Raw genomic sequence first — 12,712 nt, 5'->3', positions numbered from 1 at the left:
AAATAAGAGGTCCGATAAGAATCCCGTGTGGGATTAAAAATGAATTTATTGTGGTTCTGTTTTGAAATAAACACTCAACAACCTGCTTAAATATCACTTTAACAGCGCTCATTCAGTCGAGGGGCTGCATGGTCGTCAGGAAGCATTTCGTCGTTCATTTTTACTTAAATGCTAATTTAGCGTTAGCTTCACCAAGGTAATAATTGAGCCCTATGGCGTCCTGTGAGTTCAGTGAGTGGTCAGGTAGTAGATTGGTTCACCGTGGCTGAGAGCAGATTGTATTCAGACGGCTAAGCTAAACTAGTGCAGATAAAGGTGTCTCAGAAGATCTGTGAAGGTGTTCTGATCCACGCCATCTTCAATCTGCCTTTAGCGCGTTCACACATGTATTTAACCGAGCCTGGGTGTGATCGGATCAAGCGTCTGAACCGCGCCTTTCAAAGATGTGTCGGTTATGATGCAATAAACCGAGTAATAAATGTTACTTTTACCGTTTTATTTGGCGATGACACTGGAGGCTAGCGGCCAGTTTAAAGCCTGTTGTAGTTATTTACTGTCTTACATTAAACAAAAGCTAAGTGAAGATGTCAGAGGAAGCCTAATACTCTGAATTCATCCTCTTTTGTGTGAAGCTTTAAAGCCTCTTTAATGGGCTGGCATTATGAGGCTCCTAATCTGCCTTAAATCCAGCTCAGAGCGTAAAACTAAGACACCTTACATTCCTAAAACATAGTTTGTTTCTTTAAGCCAAAAATCAATTGTTGGGCCAGAAATTACTCACAGCTCTGGCAGATTTAGATTTAAATTTGTTTCCTTCAACCAAAATGCTTGCTTCTAGTGGGAAATGAGAGCAAAAAAGAAAAAAAAATAAAATAAAATTGCTTTAATTCATATTTTATTCTAAAAATAAAAAAATCAATCTGTATTAGCATTACAGTAATAAAATCCTTCCTTTTATTAAAAACCAGATTTTAGTACATTTGCTCTCATGTTTTGATTATTTACCTCTGCTGATGAGCTCAAAGTCTCCCTAATCTTCAGTTCCTCCCACAGATTACCAATCAGATTAAAGTTTGCAGACACGGCAATAATGTGAAAATCACCTCCAGTTATATTTTTAAAAAACATGTTAGTAAAATTAAAAGCTTAATTTAAACATATATCTGCCTGTGAATAATTATGGGTTTAACTGTAATTTCTATTACAGCTTACGGTATTAGAGTACGTTCAGTGGGCGGGATTAAGACTCAAATACTGTCAAACATTTTCTCAACTGTACAGACAACCAACATAATAAGCAGTTGTGCAATTCCTTGAATTCATGTACCTTGAATTATCTGAAAAAAGCACACCTTTAAGCTCAAAGGGCGCCAGATAAATGTCTCTCTGAGCTTTGAATCCGCCTTGAAGTGACGGATTCTTATTGGACTTCTGCCCAATAAAACGACCTGTAAAGAGATTAAAAATTAATTTTATGATATTAAATAAACTAGTTTTCACCGAAACACAACCTCGACACACTAAAGTTTACCAGAAACACAATAACTGAATAAACCTAAAGAAAACACACAGCAGTTTTGACTCCTGTTTACAGAATACGCTCCTGAAAATCTCCTCAAACTAACAGATTATTCTCTGTGTCCGTTAGGCCTTCGGTTTCGACCCGTTGGTGGACTTCTACGTATCCAAATCGGCCGTGGTTTTCGGAGGCTTCTACCTCTTCTTCTTCACAGAAAAAGTTCTCAAGGTTCTCCTTAAGCAAAAGCAAGGGGTGAGTTAATATTAATACTGCTTTTGTTCTGTTCAACTACTGGATACTGCAACCTAAGATGGTTCAAATGTGACAAAACTGGTCCTGAAGTGAACATACTCTTCATAAAAAAATGCCTTTTTCTTTGTTTTTGCTGTTTGAGATTAAGTCTGACTAAATCTTTCTGTTTTACTAAAATTAGGAGGAGATAAATTGTTTCTATTTGCTAAATCCCATACACAAGTAGGATGTTGACAAAAATCTAGATCGGGTGTCGGTGACAATGTAAGAGTGCCACCTACTGCACCACTTTGCAGACTCTACTTACATGAACCTTCAACTAAGCTCTCACAGTTTTACTTGAATATTCACTCATTCTTCCCAACAGAACCGGTAAAAACTGAGCCAGGTTTGTAGCCTGCCATGTCCCCAAATATTCTCCAAGAGTCTTTGAGATTTGACACTTTAACATTTGTCAACTTTAAGCTACATTTAACTACTTTGACTTCTAACTTCTGTCAATTTTACTTAATTACATAGATTTTAGTCAATGAATTGTTTTTGTTTGTTTGTTTGTTTTTTACGTACAATAGTCCCGAGCTGAAACCTTTATATTTGCATGCTTCTGGTACAACAATGCAAACAACAGCGTATAACAAAGCTGCTTCTCTCGGGCCACTGGATGTTAATTTTTGCTTTGAAAAACGATCTGATGAGACGCTGGAAAAGACTATTACTATGTTCAAGTTGTGCAAAAAGGAGTTAGCCTATTAGGGAAGCTATTCAAGCCTAAAATAGCTTCTCAATGCACTAGCTAATGCTAATGTCAGCGTCTGCAGTCCACATTTCTAAAGAAGATCGATGAATGATCAGGAACTGAAACACTGGAAAGCTGAACTTTGCACCAATCTGATGGTTGAATAAAAACAATAAATATCTTTACATTATTATACATTACATTATCTTGCAATTATCTTGATTAAACATTTTTAAACAAGTGTCTCTACATAATCCAACTTCAAAGTTTTTGTTGCTTTGTCACACAAAATCCCAATGAAATACACTGAAGATTTTTATTATAACAAGACAAATTGTTAATAAAGATCATGAATCAGTTTGTATGGCTCTGTAGTTTTATATATTTTCATAGCTGAGGTATAGCTATCTATCTACCAGACTAAACTTTTGCCCCAACTGGCATTTCTTGCCGACATGCCACAGAGTGAATACCTTGAACTTGTTCTGCTGATCAGCAGCAGGTTTGACTTGCAGGATGGGATGTTTGCTCTCTAATAACTGAAGTGATGAAAAAGTATGTTCAGAATCTCTACAGGCTGTTTGCATTGCCTTTGTTTAAACGGGGCGTTGCTCCGTTTTTCCACGTCAGTCAAAGTCCAAGATGGTGAATCATTGTTTGTAAAAATCCTCTTCATAATGTAGAGCAATAAAACAAATAAAATGTAACTCAATTTCTTCTTCCTGTTTCCGATAAACAAGCTTTTCTAGTAAATATTTAGGAGTGCTCTTGACAATGGTGGCTTGTTTCTTGATTCTTCTCCACATTATAATTTTTTCTTTAACCCAAACCAAAATAATTTATTACAGGTTTGTGGCCTTGTTGTAATCTGACAATTTTTAAAAAATAAATTCAGTTTTATTTCATTCACAAAATGTAGTGAGAATAAAAGAAAGGAGTTAATTGTGAAACAGCTGCACCATCTAGTGGTTGCTTAAAGTTACATCCATCCATTCATCCATTTTCTAACACCCTTGTCCCTAATGGGGTCGGGAGGTGATGGTACCGATCTCCAGCTACGTTCCGGGCGAGAGGCGGGGTCACCCTGGACAGGTCGCCAGTCTGTCGCAGGGCAACACAGAGACACACAGGACACACAACCATGCACACACACACACTCACACCTCGGGAGAATTTAGAGAGACCAATTAACCTGACCGTCATGTTTTTGGACTGTGGGAGGAAGCCGGAGTACCCGGAGAGAACCCACACATGCACAGGGAGAACTTGCAAACTCCATGCAGAAAGACCCCGGGCCGGGAATTGAACCCAAGACCTACTTGCTGCAAGGCAACAGTTCTACCAGCTGCACCACTGTGCAGCCCCTCCAGTTACATTATTAGCTAAATAATCTGCTACTGGAACTAGTATTTTAATTTTTCAGCAATATTAAGGAATTATTTACTTAAAACAAGCTCTTATATCTTGCTGAAAAATTACTTGTAGGTTATTTTTGTCTTATTTAAAGTTTACTAAGATTTTTGCACTAGAAACTAAGATTTTGTGTTTTTGGTGTGTAGAAAAACCATCGACGTTAAGATAGTGATTGTTTTTTTAAACAAGCGAAACTGCGTAATTTTCAGATCTATAATAACTTAGAAATACATTTTCTATGGAAACCAGACTTCTTTACTGTATTAAAATATTTTGCTATGTTAGTTGTGCCGATTTTTTAACCGTTTTTAAATAAAAATAATTAAAAAGCAATCTTTTGTGTCCCTCCATTACTAAGTTGACAGTTTTGGCTCATTAAGTAAAAAGTTCAGACACTCTTAACCTAGAGGGATTATGTAAAGTTGGGTAGTAACTAGTTACATTTACTTGAGTAACTTTTTGGAAAAAATTTACTTTTACGAGTATTTTTGTGCTGTACTGTTTACTCTTACTTGAGCATATAAGCGTTTTATATAAATTGATATAGATAATTATTGGTTAGTATTTTTGTTTTAAGTCTCTGAAATAATGCCGATCTGGTGGCGTGGCCTCCCTTTTTATCCACAGTTTTCTCTCAAAGCTGTCATTTTTTAAATTATTTTTATTTTTAAGCAGTTATGAGGCAAAAGGTGGCAAAGTTACTCAACTGGTTGTTGCTAGGTAACCAGAGTTGGAGGGAACTTGAAACTGTTTGTTGCCCAGCAGGTTGTTGCTAGGTAACCAAAGAGTGAGAGAATGAGTTGATTCCACCAACTCATTCAATCGGAGTTAAGAGAATATTCTGTATTTTGAACATTGAATATTCTATCAGATGTATTATTTATTGGTTTAGGTAATGTGTCTATCGCAATATAATATATATTTTTATTTCTTAGATGGGTACTTTTTACTCCTACTTGAGTACAAACATGTTGAAGTGGTGCGACTCTTAGTTGAGTACAACTTGTAAGTGAAGATTTCTCCCTCTGTTTGCTCTGGGATCTTTATCATAAACATGGAGGGCTTATTAAATGTTGCTGTTCATCAGTTTTTGCTGTTTTTGACATCGTTAATCGTTGACCGTGTTTTGTTTTTGCCTCCTCGACCCCAGAACCACGGCCACAGTCACTACAGTGCCGAAGATCACTACTCGGCCCCAGACAGGGACGCCGAGGAGGGCGAGAAGCTGCAGCAGAACGGAGAGGCCGGCAGCCTGGCGCAGGGGAAAGTGGACGAGGTCGGGGAGGGAGAGCTCATGCTCAGCCCCGGACAAGCGCCACAGGTGGGGGATTGGACATAAAACAAGACGGATTATTTTACTTTACTACAAACTGTTTGAATCCTCCTGCAAAGGTAACACAGCACAGATTTATTCTAGCTTTGCTATGCTGCAAATAACTAGCGATGAATCTTACCTCAATGTGGAGCAATTTATTTTAATCCAGCCTCATTAGAGGGTTTCACAGACGGCCTTTTTTAGGTCACTCTGCAACAGTCTCAGTCCAATCTTTAAACAAGTCGCTTTCTTTGGTCTGTCTGGTCAGAAACTTCTCGATCTCTTGCTTGAGGAGCAAAGCAACTCAATAAATTTGACTAGCAGCCAATCAGAAAAGAAGTTAAATTATTTTAATTTATATTTTCTAGAAAAAAACTGAGTAACAGAAAACAAAAGTTATGATGAAAAATGTAAGATTAAAAAATACTTCTCTATTTTTACTTCATCTTTCTGAGGCTCCCACTTTGAGAAACACTAAATTGATTTCAGACAGGTTTTAATGTTTTGGCGTTGCTACAGTGGAGGCCATTTTCTCTTTATTATTATTACCGAGTCAGTAACTCTGACCTCACCTGATTCCTTCAGAGCTTTAGGAGTTGCTTTTGTCGCCTGCTGGATGAGTCGTTAAACCGTCCTGGAGTCATTTCGGTTTGGTTACCCGGCTCTGCTCCCGTCTCTCCAGGAGTCTGAGAGTCCGGAGAACGCGGCGCGTTCGGGCAGCCGAGGCGGCGGCTGCTACTGGCTGAAGGGAACGACCTACTCTGACATCGGCACGCTGGCCTGGATGATCACGCTGAGCGACGGCCTGCACAACTTCATCGACGGCTTGGCTATCGGCGCCTCCTTCACCGCCTCGGTCTTCCAGGGCATCAGCACCTCCGTGGCCATTCTTTGTGAGGAGTTCCCACATGAACTCGGTGAGTCTGGAAAACTAAAAGTTGCTTCCTAGCTGTGAAGCTTTGCCATCTGTTGTCGGCGTTTTCATAAAAAATGTGAGCAAATCTTTGTCGATATTCTGTTAGTTTTGAAAAATCACAATTTTGCAATTGTGGTGTTTCCAATAAACAAGAAATGAAATTTAAAATCATAAGTTTGTTCACACAACTTTAGATGCGGCTAAAATAACACCTCAAACTAATGCAAAAAACCTTTTACCAAAAACACAAGCTGTTTCGAAATTGCTGTGTTTCCTTTAAGTAAATTAATTTTTATGATTTCAATTCAGCTGATGATGGTTGTTCCTTTCTCTGCAGGAGACTTTGTGATCCTCCTGAATGCCGGCATGAGCATCCAGCAGGCGCTGTTCTTTAACTTCCTGTCGGCCTGCTGCTGCTACCTGGGCATGGGCTTTGGGATCCTGGCCGGCAACAGTTTCTCTCCGAACTGGATCTTCGCTCTGGCTGGAGGAATGTTCCTCTACATCGCTCTGGCAGACATGGTGAGCTAACATGGAAATACACATCGAGAGTCGCTACATTCTGCTTTTAGAAAGCGTTTAGGAGAAAAGTAAAACATTCAGCTGTTACCCCTGCTGCCTTTGGGACCATTAGCCCATTTATGACCCACATACCGCTTTGCATTATGGGAAAATGTGCATGTGGTGCGACTTGTAAAGCTACATAGTCAAAAACTAACAGCAATAAGCAAAGAAATTTGGGTTCACATTTCAAAGTCATTTTGACCATGTTCATTCATTTATACGTCACAGTTTCAAACTAAATATGTCATTAGAAAACTTAGAGTGCAAGCTAAATATTTAATTAATTAGCAGTTTGCAGTTAATGTGCAGTTTGACAGCAAGCCAACTAAATATTTAGTTTACTAACTATTGAGTTATCAACCTAAATATTTAGCTTCAAACTAAATATTCAGTTGTCAAGCTAAACTAATAATTAGCAAACTAAATATGTGATTAGCAAGCTAAATATTTAGCCTCACATTAAACATTTAGCTTGCTAACTAGGTCAGTAGTTAGCAAGCTAAATGTTTAGCTTAGCTTCTCACTAAGTATTTGTTTAGCAAGCTAAACTAAATACATGATTAGCAAGCTAAATGTTTTGCTTCAGATTAAATAGCAAGCGTAACGAAATTTTTAGTTAGTTTACTAAATATTTGGTTCACAAGCTTAATAGTTGGCTTCAAACTAAATATTTAGTTATCTTATTTCATCCTTCAACCTGTAAAAAAAGCCGTATTTGTTAATTGAAAAGTTTGACGTTGGAGTTGATTTTTCTGAGGCATTGTTAGAAAACTGTTTGAACAAACATTTTTCCATCAGATGTTAATCAATCAATCAACTTACTGCTTTTTGTTGACTTCAAATATGAGCAAATATGATTTGTTTCTTTAATTTTTATGAATGGTATTTGTATTTTTGATTTACATTAAAGAATTAGATTGACTTTTTTTTTCTGTCTCAGTTTCCAGAGATGAACGAGGTGAGTCGTGAGGAAGAGGACGCAGGTGGCAGCAGGTTCCTCATCACCTTCGGCATCCAGAACGCGGGACTCCTGACGGGCTTCGCCATCATGCTCCTCCTCACCACGTATTCAGGACAGATCCAGCTGGGCTAGCGCCGGACTCTGCTGGGATCCAGTTCTGCTGCTGGAATCCGATTGTGCGGCGGGAACGCACAGTCCTGTATTTAGAAGAACTGGCTGCTTTTGTGCAGCTCTGACATGCAGTAAAGTTCATGACCTTCTAACTTTTTTTCTCTCTTATGATGGTTTTAAAACATCAACCCAGTTCTCCTTTAACCACGTTTTCCTGTTGAAAGTCTCTTTGTTTTCCTCTTGCTCGTTTGTCCTCGACCTTCCTCTGATCTGGGATCGGTTAAAGTTCACGCAGGTGAAAATATCAGTGATTCTTCGTGAAAGCAGATCAAAATAACAGCTGCTGTGAACGTTTTACTTTTGTTTGTTTTTTATGCTTTCACTATACCAAAAAAGCACAAATCCTGAAGGACTTTGAGGTGGAAATATTCCTTCCATTTGAACATTTTTGTGTGAATTTTGTTTATAACATTTAAAAACTAGAGAAAAGTTTGGTGAAGGGCTACACGATGATCCTGGAACATTATTGCTTCTTTGTCTTCTTTATGCAGTGATGGATCCTTCATTGTGAAGATTATGTTTAATGTCTTTTTTTTCCAAGAGGCCCATGCAGTGGCATTTCTCTACAGTTTACCATCTGTGCCCTTCATTTATAAAAGCTGCAAATAGTTTTTTAGATTTTTTTTTTTCATTATGTGTAATCCAGGGTGCGTATCTGTGGTCTCATGCTTTATTTTATTTTATTTTTTTATCCTCAAATATTCTGTGGATTTCCAATTTTTACGAGTTCATGATCTTATCTGTGTTTACCTTCCTCAACTTATTGATTAGGGATAAGTGATACCCAATCCTCGCTGAAGTTACCCATCAAATATATTCCATTAATGTTTACGTTATGAATCACCAGGTGTTTAGAAAAAACTACTAGATAACTTGAAACCTCTCCAAAAATTAAATTATTTTCTGCTAAATACTTGAGCCTGAAAAAGAAGCAACAGATAAAACTTTTTCTAATCAATTAAATGTTAAATCAAGGCAATTAAAAAAAAACAATCACCAAATTATCTCAAATTTGAACCTCTTGGTTGAACAAAACAAAACATTTCTTTGTGGAGGAAAAATCAAGTTTCAGAGAAATGGCACTAAAGTTGCCAGCTGAAAAGTTGCCGTCCAGCAGGGTAGAAAAGAGCCTCTGTCTTTAGAAATTAATTGCGCACATGACAGAAGCACAGCTGAGTACCTGAGTTCAGATGGTGTGATTGAAACTAACTGATACCATCCCAACAAATTATCTACTTTTATTCAAAATGAACTCATTGCTATCGCTTCATTTCCAGCTTTTAGATCCCAAAAATCTGAAAATTCTCTCAGAAAAGTGTTTCGTTTTTTTTTTTTACTAAGAGGACTTTCATTTTTGAAGGCAAAAACTGCTGTGAAGTGTCACGTACTGACTATAACTGATTTTAATTATAGACATGAGTGAAGTTGGTTCTCTGTCTTCTTCAAATCTAACAAAATTGGTGTCAAACATTTGTGCAGCAAAATTCCCGTTTGTGCCGCAATCATTTAAAATATGATAATAAATGTTTGCAGAGGTCATGGAAGGTCTTCGAATCAAACTCTACATTTGTGCTGCAAACGTTTTTTGTGCTGCTATAGCTTTGAGGATATCAATGAAAGTTTAAAGGTCAACCAGCCCCCCCCCCCCCCCCCCCCCCCCCCACATTACCCAAATCTGACTATATTGGTGTTAACACAAAATTTTCATTTGTGCCGTTATCATTTTAAAGATACTAATAGAAAAGTTTCTAAGATCACATTTACAAAATCAGACAAATTTGGAGTCAACTTAGCTACATTTGTGCTGCAATTTCTTTGTTTGTGGTGCAATTTTTTTTTTTAATATTCATGAAAGCTAAAAAGTCTAAAGGTCAACCAGCCTGCCCACACATTAGCCAAGTCTGACAAAACTGGTGTCAAATATTTGTTCAGCCATTTTTTTGTTTGTGCCGCTCTCATTTTGAAGATGTTAATAAAAAACGTTTCCAGAGGTCACGTTTAGATAAGCAAACAAATTTGGTGTCAATCAACTTGGCTATGTTTGTGCAGCAAAAATTTTATTTGTGCTGCTTTTCATTTGAAGATATTGATGATGACTTCTGGAAACTTTTTTATTAATATCTTTAAAATGATAGCGGCACAAACACAAATTTTTACTGCACAAACGTTTGACACCAATTTTGTTAGCTATGGGTAATGTGGGAGGGTTTGTTGACCTTTTAACTTTAATTAATATCTTGAAACCAAAAGCAGCACAAACATTTGACAACAATTTTGTTAGATTTGAAGAATGTAGGAGGGACAACTTCACTCAGGTCATAGTATGGGGCATTGTAGCCCTTTAAAAATGTTTTAGTTCTCATAAAATACGTTTCAAAGAGTATGTGATTGTTATTAACTCCAGAGATGTGCAATAATGGCAGCATTATTGATTTTAATGCTGCGTTTATTTGTTCTATGACAACAGACACATATGGTTATTAAAAACCTTTAAAGAACAAGTTAAAATAAGTGTTAAGTGAAACGTTTGGCTAATTGGTTTTTATGCCGGTTAATGTAACTAAGTTTATTATTAAAGATGACTTTAGTTGCAAATTGCACCAGGGGAATATGTTTTGTTTAGTGTTTTTGTAGAAAATGACTCCCAGTTTGGTGCATCGCTGGCCCTTTAAATATTCCGATATCCTAGAAATAGATTTAAAAATCCAGCAAAACCAAAATGATCTGAGATTAAATCCTTCGCATCGTTCCTTAGATCCATTCTATATATTTTTATATATAAATATATATAGTATTTGAAAGAACTGTAGAATATTAACTTAAATTAATTCCTGGACGGTGAAGGTGAGATAGTTGAATAGATAGTGCAGAATCACTGCTGACTGAGGAAGTGTGGGAGTTTTTAATATTTTTTTTAAGCCATAAAATATTTATTTTATGCTTTACACTTTAAGCCATGGCAGCAGTGACGTTTCCTGGTTTTGTTTTGTTTGTCTTTGCGTTATTGTTTGGAATAAAACTGGAGACCTGAGTTGGCGAATCATGAAAACTTGCTGTATTACATGTTTGAGCTGTATGTTAAATCTATACTGAAAACAAGTGTAAGAACGCTAAACCAGTTCCAGAATCTGCAATCATTTAAAGAAAATCTGTCCTGAAGTTTAACGATTCCAACACTCCTTCATATATGAAGATAATTTGCAAAGTATTGTATGCAATGTAGTTTATTGTTAGCCTTCTCTGTCATGACAAACTTTTTATAAAACATTTTCTATGAAAGTCGTGTCTGTCTTTGTCCTCATTGAGTCCTGGTTCAAATCTGATATTTTCTTCCATAAGTGAAAAAGGGAAATTCTTATTTGAAATTGGTTTTAAAAAAGTATTTTGCGTACCAATTAACTGAGGTGATACATATTTTATAAAAAGGTTAAGTAATCAGTAAACAGAGGAATATAAAGTGGAATGGTGATGCTTGCCAATATTTAGATGTTAGCATGTCTTAAGTCAGAGGCTTTTCAGATCTGTTGTAAGACTGACTGCTACTGGAGAGCCTTTGACAACATCACCATCCACAGTGGGTCTTTGAAGATACTTCTATGATGACATTTAACTTCCAAATGGCTCTCCATAAAATAAAACAGTTTCGAATTTAATTTAAAAAAAGTAGAGAAAATCTACACGGGTCCATCAGTTGAGTTTGTAAACTGAAAACGGGATGAGCGACCATTTTGGACGACCGTTAGAGCGCTAACCTACGGACTGAAATTTGTATTATTATTACGGATCTCTTAATGACCTATTAAAAAAGAGGATCATTTTATGCTAGCGTTGGACAAAACGTTTGGCTCTTTTCCTCTTTAATCTTGCCCGGGATCTTTCGAGTCCTTGGCGAGTGACGCTCTCAGTGGGCGACGTGGAGCGACGGCGTGCTGCTAAAACGAAACAACAACAAAACGTGTTGACGTCACAGATCACGGAGTTTAATCTCATACAAAACAATCGACAACCAAGCTGCAGAGGAACAGAGATATGCATTTTCTCATAAAAATAAGACACACAAGGGAAGACACACGAAACACATAAGACAGACAAAGGCGCCCACGTGGAGTAAAAAGATGGAAAAAAACTCTCCGACTCTCCGGTGCTGACCTGAAATTTTAACCAAAGAGGCGTTTCCCTATTTAATATATGCAAAAAAGGCGTTCTGTTGTTTTGACCAATCAGAGACCTGTTTCGGCCCCCCAGAGAAAGTTGGGACTTCCTGATTTATAGCAAAGGTGTCTGTTTTTTATCTAAGCAAACGGGCGGACCTCTTCGTCTTGGGCCGTGCCAGATACGGGGAGAGGCGCCAAGAAGTCTGTAACTCCTATCGGAATGTAAATTTTATTGCTTTGTGTCTGTCAAAAGGGGGAGGAAAAAAGGCCCTGCTTTGTCTGCTGAATTCCCAACTGCTCAACAGAAACTATTCCAAATTAAAGTGTTGGCTATATGTAACCCTTCTTGCTTTTCACAACGCCAGTATAGTCTTGGTTGGTTGTTGTCACCTAGTGTGATTTAAAATGAAATTCTCACAATGTGATTGACTGCATGCAAGTGGTCCAACAGCTCCACCAGCGCTCCTCAGAATTCTTTATTTTTCTTTTTTTTTTTTCTTTTTTTAGATGTGATCGTATAGTTTAACAATTCTTCAAAAACAAAACAAAACATTCTTATTCCAAAAATCAAACAGTAAAATAACAGACAACTGCTACAGCAGTTAACAGTTAACATTTAACAGTTACATTCACAAAACAATTTTTTTCTTTAAATATATATATACATTCATAAATTTACACTTTGAACCCACCTAGTGTGATTTAAAATGA

At 37.2% G+C, this 12,712-nt stretch overlaps 1 protein-coding gene across 5 annotated transcripts in view; it reads left to right on the top strand.

Annotated features, from left to right (window-relative positions):
• The window catches only part of slc39a14 (solute carrier family 39 member 14), a 32,248-nt gene extending 21,119 nt beyond the window's left edge, over nucleotides 1-11,129 (top strand). For all 5 annotated transcript variants that reach the window (XM_032577872.1, XM_032577876.1, XM_032577873.1 and 2 more), the window contains exons 6-10: nucleotides 1,649-1,771; nucleotides 5,071-5,241; nucleotides 5,918-6,152; nucleotides 6,489-6,673; nucleotides 7,656-11,129. In XM_032577872.1, the coding sequence (XP_032433763.1) occupies nucleotides 1,649-1,771; nucleotides 5,071-5,241; nucleotides 5,918-6,152; nucleotides 6,489-6,673; nucleotides 7,656-7,808 (867 nt within the window). In that variant the 3' untranslated portion in view covers nucleotides 7,809-11,129. The remainder of the gene's footprint in view (nucleotides 1-1,648; nucleotides 1,772-5,070; nucleotides 5,242-5,917; nucleotides 6,153-6,488; nucleotides 6,674-7,655) is intronic.
• The last annotated feature ends 1,583 nt before the right edge of the window (nucleotides 11,130-12,712 follow it).

The sequence above is a fragment of the Xiphophorus hellerii genome, chromosome 12 (assembly GCF_003331165.1).
Source record: "Xiphophorus hellerii strain 12219 chromosome 12, Xiphophorus_hellerii-4.1, whole genome shotgun sequence".
Classification (NCBI taxonomy): domain Eukaryota; kingdom Metazoa; phylum Chordata; class Actinopteri; order Cyprinodontiformes; family Poeciliidae; genus Xiphophorus; species Xiphophorus hellerii.
Note: the sequence above shows the minus strand (reverse complement) of the source record. Positions and strands in the feature narration are given on the sequence as shown.